The 14,373-nt window shown below is 40.0% G+C and overlaps 1 protein-coding gene across 2 annotated transcripts; it reads left to right on the top strand.

Moving 5' to 3' along the window:
• Positions 1 to 316: 316 nt before the first annotated feature.
• Positions 317 to 14,236, top strand: SMNDC1 (survival motor neuron domain containing 1). Of its 2 annotated transcripts, none has more exons than XM_077349683.1 (6): positions 317 to 466; positions 4,386 to 4,505; positions 6,800 to 6,942; positions 8,278 to 8,439; positions 9,533 to 9,686; positions 11,686 to 14,236. In XM_077349683.1, the coding sequence occupies exons 2-6, from the start codon at positions 4,386 to 4,388 to the stop codon at positions 11,821 to 11,823; spliced, it is 717 nt and encodes a 238-aa protein (XP_077205798.1). In that variant the 5' UTR covers positions 317 to 466; the 3' UTR covers positions 11,824 to 14,236. The 2 variants fall into 2 exon arrangements, with proteins under 2 accessions (XP_077205798.1, XP_077205799.1); XM_077349684.1 differs by lacking the exon at positions 317 to 466 and adding an exon at positions 706 to 934.
• The last annotated feature ends 137 nt before the right edge of the window (positions 14,237 to 14,373 follow it).

Genomic DNA, 14,373 nt, shown 5'->3' with positions numbered 1-14,373 from the left:
AGAAGAAGCCTTTACCATAATTGCGACTCGTTGAAAAGCATTAAGCAGCACAGGGACTTTGTCAAATAATAAAAAAAGGGGGGGTAGGAATCCTGCCAGGAAACCAGCCCTTAGAAAGTATGATTGTTTCCAAAATCCTAACAATGAAACAATTGCTTCCTCGACATTTTAACCCTGGCTGTTGCTGTTCATTCTCACGCAGACTCCTTTGTGTAGTTTCTCCAATTATTTCATAGATCGCACCAGAGAGCCGGACATGTCTCATTCAACACGTTGACGCTATACCTCTTGGGCAAGTCCTTGCCGGTCATGTGACGATGATTTTTGTTCCCGTTCTTCTCGCGAGCGTTCGTTTCCGTCGCCCGGGTTCTCTGCGTTGTCGCTAAGAGCAGCCGGAAGGAGAGGTGCGCGCGCAGAGATCTTCGTCGAGGCCTGGCGAGACCAACCCTCTGCGCGCGAGGCCAAGGTGAGGCCGGGGTGGGGGTGGGGTCTCGGCCTCTGGTTTTACTTCGGCCCCCGGGAAGGGAGCGAGATCTTGCCTGAGCCGTGGCGAGCCCCCTGGGCCCGGGCCTCTCTAGGACCTCCCTCGCCCATGATGCTCTTCCTGGGGCGCCCTCCCTTTGCAGGCCTCATTCTGCGGTGCAGGCCCGGCCGCCTCTCTCTCTCTCTCCCCCCCCCCCTTTGCTGCCTTGGGGCGGCTGCGTCCCGGAGTGGGAGTGGGGTGTCCGTCCCCGCTCAGGGCCCAGCGCACTCAGGAGACTCTGCCCTGTAATGGTTGTTTACTCCGGGGTTTCAGCCAGGGCTTGCCTCTTCGCAGACGACGACTCCTGTTAAGTCGCATCAAGCGGTCTTTGGGCCCATCATTCTTGTAACAAGGAGCTGTACCTGGCTCAGCCTGCCCTGTGCTGTCCCCGCAGCCAACCTTGTGGTGTAGGTAAGGCTGGGAGAGAGTACCTGGCCCAGTTGATCTTCATGGCGGAGTGGGGATTTGAATGTGGGTCTCCTAGATTTTTATCTGTCTTTAACCAATGCAAAACACCAAATCATTCTGTCCTTTAAGGTTCAACTTATTCCTTGCTCAAGCATCACAAAGTAGTTTTATATTTCTCCTCAAAAGGCTCTGGGGACACCCGATTTATTGTGGTGTCAGTTTCCGTGGCCTAGAGTCCAGTTCATCATACGCCCACTCACAGCACAGAAAATGAATTAATCCTTAAAGTGCCAGCAGTCACCTTTTTTTTTCCTGCAGAGACTAACTCACCTTTCACCTTGGAAGTCAGTGACTGGTTGGAACAGTTGTTCTGGCACCTAACACATACTTGCCTCTCCTTTGCATTTATGTTGTTAGCTATTAACAAAATATTTTCTAGCTTAACCTGCTGCAAATGTTTACAAGCTCTTTTACGAATTCTTATACATTAGACATTGTCTTACCTGTTTCTCTGGATTTTGCACAATTCTCGCATTTATACAGAAATGGAACAATGGTAGTGATGGCATGAATAACTTGTGCTTTGTACTTAAACTTTTACTGTACTTATCTAAACACCGCCCCCGGCTAAGGGGTTCTGGGGCAGAATGTGTCCGTGAGGAGGAAGGGTCCGGATTGGACCCTTCCTCTGGACCGACAATTGGAGGGACCAATCGGCAGGTGCAAACCACCTGCCGATTGGTCCCTCTGATTCCCAGCCCCAGCAACTGTGAGCCGCGCACAGTGCGGCTCGCAGTTCCTCCCGGCCTGACGCCCCAGGGAGGCCCCGGCAGTTGCGCGAAGCACGGTTGCCGTGGGCTTCCCGACCGGCGGCCTGATGCGGCGAGAGGTGCTTTGCACCTCTCACCGCATCAGGCCGCCCCCTCAAAGAGCCGCCGACCCAGAGGACCGCCGCCGGGGGACACGCACAAAAGTTAGTTCCTAGCGCCCACTGTATTCCTCATACAGCCGGCTATATTACTAGTTAATAATAAACTGAAACTCACATCATAAGTATTTTGAAATAAATTGCACGTGAATATATAAAGTAAATAGTCGTGTCTATGTCAAATCTGCAAGAGTCCAAAATCAAAGAGAGAGCATTTGATTCAAAATCTATACAATTGCAGGGTTTAATGGCTGCATCTTTGTAGGTTGCTTGATATCTCTTCAGTTTCATATGCCCTAATTACATATGCGTCTCCATCTTTCTTTCATAAATAGAAATAGTAATATCAGGTGATGTAATGAATGTTGTGGAGCACTTGGGGCATTTAACAGCCAGATTTTGGCTGTTAGTTACCAATAACACCTTAATCATATGTTACCCAAACACTATAGTTACTGTTTTCTAATATCTGATTTTCTACCATTTCAGTAAAGTTTGGGTGAAACATATATACTAGCTGTTTGTTATTGTTAGTGTTTATTTCTGTCACCCATAGCAGGGATAGTCAACCTGTGGTCCTCCAGATGTTCATGGGTATCTGGAGGACCACAGGTTGACTACCCCTGACCTATAGAATTGAGTCTAGATGCTGTGGGGGAAATGGGGATGGTAAGATATCCATGTTTTCATCCTCTCAGTAGTCAATTTAGTTACTATATACTATTGTACATTCCTTAATTTAAATTTCCAGCTTTTTTGATGCACAGAATATTATTGTAGCTGTTTTTATTTAAGTTTTGAGCTGTATTGTAAATGATCTGTGATTTTGGATTACTGCTGGTTTTTACATTTTTGAAGGAACTACCTTTGAGTAGTGGTCTGTAAAAGTGTGGGACCCATGCCCTCATCTTGCATTCCAATTTTTCCATTGCTTCCACATTTGCAGAGACTGAGGGAAAGGACCTTTTAGAAGACTAGATTCAAGTGGGTAGCCGTATTGGTCTGAAGTAGCACAACAAAAATAGAGTCCAATAGCTCCTTTAAGACCAACTACGATTTAGTCAAGGGATGAGCTTTCGAGTGCATGCACTCTTCCTTTATTTAGTCTTAAAGCTCACACCTTGAATAAATCTTTGTTGGCCTTAAAGGTGCTATTGGACTCTATTTTTGTTTTAGAAGACTAGACAGTCTGTAGTAGAAAATTGTTAAACACAATCTGTTCAAGATTTATATTTAATTATTATCTTATACATATACAGATGAGAAAACAAGGTTAAGAGAAGATTTGGCCCAGGCCAGGTAATGGCTGTGTGGCTGATTGACATACCAAAAATGATTCCTGTGTTTTAAATATTTGTGTACAAGAGAATATTTTGGTTGTGGCAGCTTTGCTTGTCATTACTACTCTAAGCTTCTGGTTTGGAAATGTGACTATAGCAAAGGAATTCTGGAGGATCATAGTATTTATTTCTCTCACCACTAGGTAATGAAGATCAGCATCTGATTGTGAGAATTTAGGGAGAAAGACATCGTTTTACATGCTAGCTCACGCAGTTGGCCAACAGCTAAACCAGGATCAAGCAAGGAGAAGGGGTTGGTGGGAGGCATGAGATAGCATTCAGAGATTCTGTGAACGGCCAATTCCTATCTGTCAGTGGTTTTCATGTGATGTTAACACAGATAAACCAGCCTCAGGAAATTACTGACAATATGCTATAAATGGGGGTTTCCTTTAAAACTTGGGAAAGTCAAGTTCAAGCAGCATGCATGGCTGTTGATTCCTTGCCCAAGGGGATGCATATGTTGCTTTCTTGACAGGACTTCCTGCTGAGAAGTGTGAAAGTACATTGGTTCAGAACAAAAATTTTAATGATATTTTATTCCCTGGGGTTTTAAATTTGGTTCCCTGTTTTATTGTTTTAATTACTGGTGTGTTTGCACTCTGTATAAAATTGCACTCTGTATACTTATTAATCACTTTGAACACTCACAGATTTTTAAAAAATCTGAATTAAAACTTGTAGCAGTGGTCAAACCTTGTTCTTATTAAACTGGTTGCATTGGTGCTGATTGTTTTTAGACACAGTGGGTTGTGCTAGTTTTGACTTCTTCCATATGAGTTTTCCCATTCAGTCTTCATGTGAAGTCTTAATTCATATGTCTGCTGTATCAGAGGCTAGCTTGTTGATATATTGATGTCAAACTTGCTCTATAAATACCAGCTAACTCTCTTCATCTAGCTTTTTGCCAAACTTTTAGATGTTAGAATTATCTACTGCTAGAGTGATAAATTGTTCTTAATAATTATTTGTTCATCATAATAGTGTTCCGTAGACATTCATGAAAACCGCTTTAAGTGTCAAATAGGGCAGAAGGACAGATACTAATAAACGCATCCAATAGTATTGGTGGAAATTTAAGCGTATCTGATTTCCCCCCCCCCCCCCCCACTTGGCTGTTGTGGTAATTAGGAGGTTAAGATTCTTCTGTTGCTTTCAGTTCTGTAAATGATTTTTTCCTTTGCAGATGTCAGAAGATCTTGCAAAACAGTTAGCTAGCTATAAAGCTCAACTCCAACAAGTTGAAGCTGCTTTGACTGGCAATGGAGAAAATGAAGATTTACTAAAACTAAAGAAAGACTTACAGGTAAGAAGTAGGAAGCAAACTCTTTGCATTTTCTTTATTTATATAACTGTTTGTATTTCCTGTTTAGCAAGGAAGAAACCTTGGAAGCATTACTATGGGTTGAACATAATGCTTGCCATCAAACATTTCTGTGGTGCCCAAATAGTTCTTGGTGCTCTTTGTTTCTTTGAAATGGTGCTGAGATGACACCATCTTTTCCTCTGCTTCATAAAGTGGTTCCACCCAGTGAGAGACCATGTAGCAAGTGAGGCTGTTGCTCAAGTTGCAGAATTAGAATGAGGGCAATATTTTCTTGACTGATCACAACAAAAAGTTTGCAGACTGTAGATAAATGGGAGGAGATTGCTCTGGGATTTGCAAACACTTTGCCATTTCAAAAAAGGAGATGTACATCCTGATCTCTCCCCTCTCTGTATTTGGGGTATCATTGCGGCAATTGCACTGTTCCTCTCGCTCTTTGAAGTAGAAGAGAACTGGTACACTGTAGAGAAGATGACCTGTGCACTCTCTCACTCCTCACTTGACAAAGTTACTGGAGAGGCATTTCAAATGTTTGGCCCCTACTAGCATGCCACATTTGTCAGGAAGGGGAAGGGTAGATTGTCAAAGAGATGGGGAATGCCACCAGAAAGTTAACTCTTTAGCTGTAAAAATCTAAATCTGTAGAAATGCTTATTTCTCAGTGTTGGAATATCTGCATGTCTGTATACTTTATATTCAAGAAATTACAAAATATTAAATTGGAATTGCCTAAGAAAATTTTTTTAGTGCTGCTTGACAGCCTATTAAGTATCCTTCAAAACTGATTCCTAAAGAATAGCTCTAATTCTTCATCTCTTCTTTACACCTCATTCTGTGAAACATTTTAATGATAAGGTCTGCTCATATTTTCTTAGCCATATTCTTACATAAAATCAAACTTTTGCACAAAGTTCAGTACTTTGTGCCAGTTTTGGAGAGTAAAAGATGAATGTCACATTAGATAATACAGTTGTACTAAATCATCATCACTATATATAAGTTGGAAATTTATTGGATTGCTATTTATGGGAGGAGAATTTTAAAAAGTGTCATTCTCTCATTCTCACTCTGTATAAAAGAGCTTTGACATGATTTTATAGTTAATCTTTCCTCAAACAAAAAATTAAATTGCTGAGGAATGTTGTTTCATAGAATAGCTAATCACATTAATCGTGACAGAGAGCTTTCTGAAATGTACTTGTGGAATTGGAACAAGATTTTATTGAATCATGAACATCACCAATGACAAGGGAGGTATTTTTCCTCTTGCGATTGTCAGTTTATAAACATTAAATTAATTTTTAATATTAACTCTGTTTGAAATGTTCAATAATCCCTGCTTTGCTCCAGCAAGGGCAGTGTGAAATTTGAACGCCAGCAAGTCTGTCTCCTTCCACTAAAGCAGTTGTTTGCCACTTTCTGTGGTCTATCTTTTATTTTTAATAGCCGTTAAAGTTGCATTACTTCCTTACATTATCTATGCAGACATACCCTGTGATAAAATCACATTTATAATTAATCAAAGTAGAAAAAGCCAGCAAGGGATTTCTCTTGGCCTCTCCTGCTGAAAGGTTAGTACTTGTCCCCCATGCATTTCTTGAAGTGGGATATGGTGCTGTGTGCACCAACTCAGGACTAGTACAGACGTATACTTGATTAGGCCCAATTTAAGTATGACACGGACAAGAACTCTTTTGGGGGGACAGGGCTGAGGCTCAGTGGAAGAACACTTGCTTTGCTTACAGAAGGTCCCATGTTTAACCCTCAGCATATTCAGTTAACAGTATCTGTTTGTAGGTGATGTGAAAGGCATCTTCCTGAGATGCTGGATGGCTACTGCCAGTCAGAGTAGGCAATACTGATGTTCTTGTGGCCAGTGTCATATTTAAACTATAGTTTAACTGCTTCATGGGCAACTATAGCATGCTAGAGATTCATAAGCCAAAGTGGGTGTTGCAGTGGTGTGCTGATGCTGTACATGTAATAGTAGCTCATGCATAGCTAGCACACTTTAAATGAGACACTGGTGCATGAAAGACCACATGAATAAGTCCTTGCCTGACAGTATTGTTTTTTAAAATAGACTTAAAAGAAATAGGAAATAGACTTAAAAGAAAAAGGAAGTCCCTAAATGTTGTAGCAGGTTGTTTTGTAAACTATGAGGAAATATTTAATTCGTTGTTTATCCGCCACCATTTATAATAAAGTCACATTTTATGAGTGTAGGGAAGACTTCAGCACTGACTGAAAATTTGTTCTTTTTTACTGTCCAGGAAGTTATAGAATTAACCAAAGACCTTCTTTCAACACAACCTTCAGAAACTCTTACAAGTTCTGATAGTTCTGCTTCTACTCTGCCTGTTCATACTTGGAAAGTTGGAGACAGATGTATGGCAATATGGAGTGAAGATGGACAGTAAGTGTAGAAAACAAACTTCTCTAAAAGTTACATGAAATAATGCAATTCCATGGTAAGATTCTTCCCTTTGGTTTATACTCTCACCACCTTTGGAGGATCAGCCTCATTGAGCATTGAGTATAAGCTCAGCCCTTCTCCCCAGTTGTTGCCTCAGGGATGATGGAAAGGCTGACTGTTATAAAGACAGGCCAGGACCCAGAAGTGATACACCAGTGAGGTGTGCTATCTCTGATCCCAATTCTTCCCCTTGGCCTCCAGAAGGACGGCAAGGTATGCTTGCATGTGTGCGTGAAAGCAAGCTAGCTCTTGATTGCCTCAACATCTTCACCAAAGTCTTCTTACTCATTGGGAAGGAAATAACCCAATCCCATGGCAGATATAGGGTAATCCTCATGTGCTGCCTATGCTTCCAGAGATATTCCCCAATAGCATAACCATCCTGGTAGCATTTGGGGAGAATAGCAGGGCCCTCTTAGCCACTAGGATTTCTGTTAAGGTATCATTGGTGTAAATACACACTGACTGATACTCCAGACGTCTTTTGTTTTGGGGAGTAATGTTTTTGGGGAAAAACAGTTTCTTTGATGAGCTAACTAATGTAAAGGGTTTTTTTAAAGTATATATTTTGGCTCATAGAGGCATATAATATATAAATATTTAAATTCTATCGTAAGAATTAAGTTATCAACCAGAATGGTCATGCATTTCATCATAATATTTCTAATAACTTCAAATATTCATCACTGTAAAACTGTTCCAAAAATATCCATTATCTATTTTACTGGTTTCTTTTAAATTGGCATTGTAGAAAGCACTCTGATTTTTCTCTTCTTCCGGTGCTGCTTAGAACAGTGCCATTTTTGGCACATTAGTTTTTTAGTACTTATTTATTATTGACCTTTCTAGACCATTCTATATATGCAGTATAACAACCATAATAATAAATACAATACTCATTGAGAAAATTAGTGGGAATTAAAAGCTGCTCTTTCTAAGGATTAATCTTCAAAATTCAGCTAACTGCATTTTTCCTGAGGGGGGAAACGCTTTTTAAATTAGTAAATATTGGGGAGGAGGGGGATGTTTGGTTCTTCTTCCTTCTGCTACTGCAGATGCAAAATTTTATTTGGGCTCCCTTGGATCTTAATGTTGCCACATATTTATTGTCTGTCCAGTATGTGACTACCAGATTACCAATTAGTGATTAGAGACTTGAAATACTGGTCTGAAACAAAGCAGAAATGTGCTGAAGCGTAAGATTAATAACTGCAAGTTTGTAGGGTTGAGTGTTAAACCTTTACTCACATGCTTACAGCCATGATATCTTTACAGGTGTTATGAAGCTGAAATTGAAGAGATAGATGAAGAAAATGGTACAGCTGCAATCACCTTTTCGGGATATGGCAATGCTGAAGTCACACCCTTGCTGAACCTGAAACCTGTGGAAGAAGGAAGGAAAGCAAAAGAAGACAGTGGGAACAAGCCTATGTCCAAGTAAGTAGATGACATTTTTTCAGTATCCAGTGTATGATAACAGCATTTAAGACAATACTGTATTCAGGCTGTCACAAAGTGGGTTTACATCAAGTGGGTTTACATCAAGGACAGTCTTAGGAGTAAATGTATTCCACGTAGGATATGATAATGAGGTGATGCAAAAAACAGTTCCACCTTTTCCTGCTAGGAACACACTTAGAATATTCACCTTTGCTGCCCAGCTGTTAAGAGACCCAACTTAGGGCACCATCTTGATCTGCAAGAGCTTTAATCATCCCAAGGCTGATTCCGTTGTGAATGATTGTGTAGCAGGCAAATAGTGGGTTGGGATAGTGATTGATATGCATATTATGTTTTATGCCATTAACTTTTAAAATGCTTGTTCACCATCTTCCTTAAATTTGGCTTGGGGGCAGTCACTCTCTGTCCCCCCCCCCCCAGGATGATTACTCCAAGCCAATCAAAGTAGCTTATTTTATCCTGGGGAGTTAGCCCACATTTATTCTGTTTAGCCAAAGGGTCAAGTGATTTCTGAAGAGTCTGTGTTCTTAGTAGTGCATGAAATAGGATTGCTGTGCTTTATTGAAACTTGCAATGCACAGATTGCTTTACAGAAGGAATGACAACACTTTCTACAGTTGGAGAATGAAATGGGCCTGGACAGCTGAAGCCCCATTGTACTGAGAGTTTATCTTTACATTCACCTAGCCCAAGGTGAGACTCTCTTAATCGGTGTATCCTTGCTTTTGTCTACATGTTCTGAGGCCAAAAGAGAAGTTAAAGCAGGGCTTCTGGCTCAGTTGTTATATAGAAGTAACTGTCCAGAAGAAGACATTACTTTATTCTGCTGCAGAGCTGCTGGTCATGCAAAAATGGGATAGGTCAGGTGGATAAACATGTAAATGTAGGGTTGCTGGCACAACATTAATTAGCTCAGCTTAGTGCCATCACATTTGAGGTATGAATATATACCCTCATTATGTTTGCTTATGCACTGAGTTCCTTTTTATCCTTTTAATCATGATCCTTAGATAATTTTTTTTAGGGAAATGATGTACAAAAATAACTTAATTGCTATACTCTTTTCAAGGAAAGAAATGATTGCTCAACAGCGAGAGTACAAAAAGAAGAAAGCGTTGAAAAAGGCCCAGCGAATCAAAGAACTGGAGCAGGAGCGAGAGGATCAGAAAGTCAAATGGCAGCAGTTCAACAACAGAGCCTATTCAAAAAACAAAAAAGGCCAGGTTTGTGCAGGATTAGCAAATATATTTACTCACTGTAGAGTGGCTAAACAGCTGAAAAGCATCACTGTGCTATCTCCCCAAGGAATACTTTAGGCAAGGTGAATACAGAAAGTGAAATGCCTTTATAGTATTTTTAACCTTTAGAAAACTTGGGAAAGCTAGGTTATGCCTATAAAGCTTGGAGCAATATTGCTTGCCCGTGATGCTGTCAGCCTGTCATCTATCTCTTTTAAGGATTTTTCTGGCCCTCACTGCATCATACTAACAAAGAGGCAGTAAGGCAGTCATCCCCAGCATGGCACCTGCTCATATTTTTCCTGGCACCCATTTCCTTCTTCCCCAGTGTAACAAGCCAGTCCACTAAGTCACTGAAGCAGGAATAGCCCAGGAGGCAACGGTTTTCTGAGACTAATTTAGGAACTATTACCTTCATCATAGGAAGACACCAGGCATGGAATTTCCCAACTTTTTATCATTCTCCCCACTCTCCCATGTCAGCTGCTTTGCAGTTGGTGGCACACAGTACCCGTTTGGTTCATGTTGAAGATCAGAGAATTTTAAAGAGGCAAAAGTGGCCTTGTTTTGATACCTAGGTCTTCGGCCTGTGTGACTTAAGTCCTTGTTGTGTAGCACTTAAGTATTAAATAGTTAATAAGTCTGATCTTAGTATTATGCCATTCTACCGATGCTGTTACATTGTTCCAGCACAAGGAGTATTCTGCTGATGCAAGAGGTTCTTGCATTGGTGAAAGGATTCTTTTGATGGAGGAATGCACTGGCATTAGTGAAACAGAATTATAGCATTCACTGCTGTCTCATGAAAAACACTTATACATCAGTAGCTTAAAGCTGTCCTTAATGTAGTCTTCAGGGAAAGATTCTTGAGCTGTTACGGTAAGCAAGCTACTACAAGATTACTTCTTGTACAAATAGTAAGCCATTATCATGTCCCTTTATTCTTCTACTGTGGAATAGAAGATTCCATTTTCATGAATTTAAGTTGGTGTTTCTTCTGCTGAAACAAAGTTGCCAAGTAGCATGGTCAGAATGCAGGTGCCTTGGTTCCAGTCTCAGATTTGTTATGAAAAACCACTGTCTTAAGTTGAAATCTGCACTTTACTTTCAAACGCATCTATGTACACTATTGACCCATAACCCAGTGGCAGAATGACTGTGCATATAGAAGGTCCCAAATTCGGTCTCCAGCACCTCAGATTATTTATTTATTGTATGGCAGAGGAAGCATATACACAGGAAGCATATAATAATATATGTAACCAAGTTGATGCAACAGGTATGCAGACCAATTGGACAATCCCCTTAAATACTAATCTCTAAGTTTTCAGTCCACTCAATCGCAGCTAGGGAGATGTCCAAGAACTCCATTACATCGTCCCAGAAAGCATAATGCAAACATTCCTGTGACAGATGGAAAAGAAAGTTAATGGGCTGCACCACAATCACATTCAGATATTTCACCCCATTTAAACAACTGGTATGCACAACTGCCAGTATCTGTTCATATTCTGTTAGCCGTGTTCCATACGGCAAGTCAGATCCTGTGGACCTCTCATTGGTGTTTATTAAAGTGTTATAGAAATTGGGTTGAACTGATTACGTTCATTCCCTAGATTAAAATTTTGTGATTGCAGGATTTGTGCAGATATTGCTGGATGTTGAGATCTTGGTCTGGATAGGACCACATCAGCCATGTTTTTGTGGAAAGGCAGCTCTTTTCAGTTCCAGCTCTTCTTCTCATGGTGCACCCTGGATGATGCTTTGGCCACACTACACAAATAGAAACAAGCTCAGATTTAAAGCATTAGATATGAGAAACATTGGAGAACTGTTGCCATTGATAATAGACAATATAGATCTTCTTAGATCAGAGTCCTGACTCAGTATAAGGCAGCTTCATCTATTCATGTGATTTGCTAGCATTTTTATTACTTTGATGTTTAGAAATGGATACAAATTATGCTTTTATTTTGTTCCACAGGTAAAACGGAGCATCTTTGCTTCTCCTGAGAGTGTAACAGGCAAGGTTGGAGTTGGGACATGTGGAATTGCAGACAAACCCATGACACAGTACCAAGATACATCCAAGTACAATGTCAGACATTTAATGCCCCAGTAATGGAGGGGGAAATGGCTAAGCATCACCTCTGCAGGGCTTTACATTTACCTTTTTATTGTTATATTTTTCTAAGAGTAAACTTTTGGTGCATAGTGGAAATGGTTGTTACCATCACTTGGCTTATGCAGGTACAAGCCTTAAGTAAAAGAGTAGCTGTTGAGATGACCCCCTTCCTGTTACTGAACTTACTTAGCATAAATAATACATAAGTCACATGTTTGTTTAGGAAATTCCCTTCGCAGATCTCTAGAATGTTTTCAGTTAGGCATTTAGCGAGGGTATTGTCAGAACCGGCCACTGTATAATAAAATAGTTGTCCCAGCTTTTGTGCTCCTGCCGATGTGCTTTCAGTCTCTCGTCTTGCTGCAAGGACAAATGTGGGGTGCTGCTTATCTCTTCAGACTTGCTCCAGCCATAATAGATTGATTTGGATTCCATCCTAGTGTGAATGTAAGGTCAAATGCTAATTGAGCACAGGCTGCATCTACTTCCATGGATTGCACAATTGCAATGCTGTGGGCCACAGGCTCTCCTGTTAGTGGTGATTCAGCCAGAAATAATGCTGTTCGAAATCCAGATTTACAAGAAATGCACAGGGCAGGAAAAGTAAGGGCAATTGCTCTTCCTTATGAACAGAACTTTTTAGATACGAAAGTCTGCAGAGTCTAGCCATGGGCTGAGTTAGATTTCTCTTGTCTCTTACCAGAGTAGACTGACATTTTTTAAAATATTAAGTATTGAGAGAGTTAAATGATATATTTGGAAGTAATTATTTCCACAGAAGAACTGTTAAGTTCTTTGCTGCATTTGTGGTATTAATAATGTCCAGCAAGTTTGCTGCCATTCTACAGAATCAAAATTTTTGACTTATCCAGCTTAATTAAATGCAGCATCAAGTTTCTCATAATGTCTAACTTTAGCAACATTGCTGGGCTTTGATTTTATTTAGGAAACCATACGTAAAATTTCTGGCCTTTTTGTATCTTGCAGGCACAGTTGCTTCCCTCTGTCATATGTATTGCTTATGGTGGTAGTGTCATCTCTCAATCTTGAAATGTGTTCAAAGCAAAAAGTTAATGTATAGCCCTGTATACAGTGTAGATAATTATTTTTGTAAAATAAGGGGTTAAGTTAATGAACAAGACTGAATTTTTAGTTATTTCTCTTCCTAAATAATCCAATGGTGTTGCTCATTAATATGGACTCCATTCCCCATGTATATTATGTTGTTGTAGTTCCCTTTTGTAATTTGTTTTCTGAACTAAAATGTGATCAGGTAACATCAGCATTTGTTAATACACCAATTGGTGAAAATGTCTGCCAGTTTGCCTGAGTCTGAAATCCATACCTAGTAGGTTAGAATCCATCCATTGAGAGGTTCTTCCTGTTAACAGGAGGAGGGGAGGTGATTTTTATGACTGTGTTGATTTCATTTTGTATGTTTAACTTTTATTAAAATAAAGTGTTCAAAACCTCCTGGCTATGTTCCCCCAAAGAATTTAAAATGTTGTGATGCAAAAGTGACAATACTGTCAAAATGATCAGTAGATGGAAAGTAAGATAATTGTATTATTACTGCTGCATACTGAAGAAAAGGAGTAACTGTAATGTTGGGCTTAAGAATCATTGGACTGATAGTCTCTGGAAAATGTAAAAAAAAATGGGCTAACTGTTTATATAATCAGTAACTGGCTGTCATGAAAATGTACCTAAAGGCATGAGTCCAACGACACCTTTAATACCAACTAAGCTTTATTCAAGGTGTAAGCTTTTGTTTGGACAGCACTATTCATAAGGAGGAAAGATTGTGCTTGCACACAAAAGCTTACACCTTGAATAAAGCTTAGTTAGTCTTAACTGTGCCAATCGGACTCCAACTTTGTTTCATTTCGTCAGACTGACATGGCTACCCACTTGAATGTACATAAAAGCATGTCCTTTAGTTAGTCGTATTCATTAGAAATGGAAATACTTTATTTTGAATTGCTGTTCAGAACAAAGCAGCTGACATCCTGTTATTTCTACACTATTTTGTAACTATGTAGCTTTGAAAGGGAAAGAATTTGTCGTGCTTTCAGAGCAGGTAAAATAAAATTTCTGGGGAAGACTGGACATGACCTGAATTCAGGCCAGGGTCCTAAGTAATGTGCAGCATTGTATTTCACCAAAATATTTGATTTTCTGCTTCTTAAACAAAGACCTCTGCACCATATGAAAACCCACTTGAGATGAAGGCAAGTTTCAAAAGCTGTTTGTGATGTGGATCCAGGCCAAGTTCTGTATGTATATTTATCCAGTTTTTATGTTTTATAAATGCAGTACACACATCCCTCATGAACAAAAGATTTTATAAAGGAACTTTGTGCTTTTTGTTCTGGGGCTGCAGGAGACATAAAGTGCAATCTTGTGAGAAGTTTGAAGTAGATTGTTTGTTTGAAATTACTTGTGGAAGTAATATTGTACTGTTATGCACCTCCTCGAAATAATGGGTTATAGTTCTCCACTTATAGAGAACAACCTACCTAAGCCTCTGATTGCTGCAGGCAGAAC

Source organism: Paroedura picta, chromosome 8, assembly GCF_049243985.1.
Source record: "Paroedura picta isolate Pp20150507F chromosome 8, Ppicta_v3.0, whole genome shotgun sequence".
Taxonomy (NCBI): Eukaryota; Metazoa; Chordata; class Lepidosauria; order Squamata; family Gekkonidae; genus Paroedura; species Paroedura picta.
The sequence above is the reverse complement of the archived record's forward strand: the minus strand, read 5'-3'. Positions and strand labels throughout refer to the sequence as shown.

What these genes read in the sequence shown, in the direction of transcription:
- SMNDC1 (XM_077349683.1), top strand. Translation starts at nt 4,386, where the DNA reads ATGTCAGAAGATCTTGCAAAACAGTTAGCTAGCTATAAAGCTCAACTC. An exon ending in ATATGGAGTGAAGATGGACA is followed by an intron (nt 6,943 to 8,277) that starts GTAAGTGTAGAA and finishes ATATCTTTACAG; the next exon opens with GTGTTATGAAGCTGAAATTG. An exon ending in CAAAAAACAAAAAAGGCCAG is followed by an intron (nt 9,687 to 11,685) that starts GTTTGTGCAGGA and finishes TTTGTTCCACAG; the next exon opens with GTAAAACGGAGCATCTTTGC.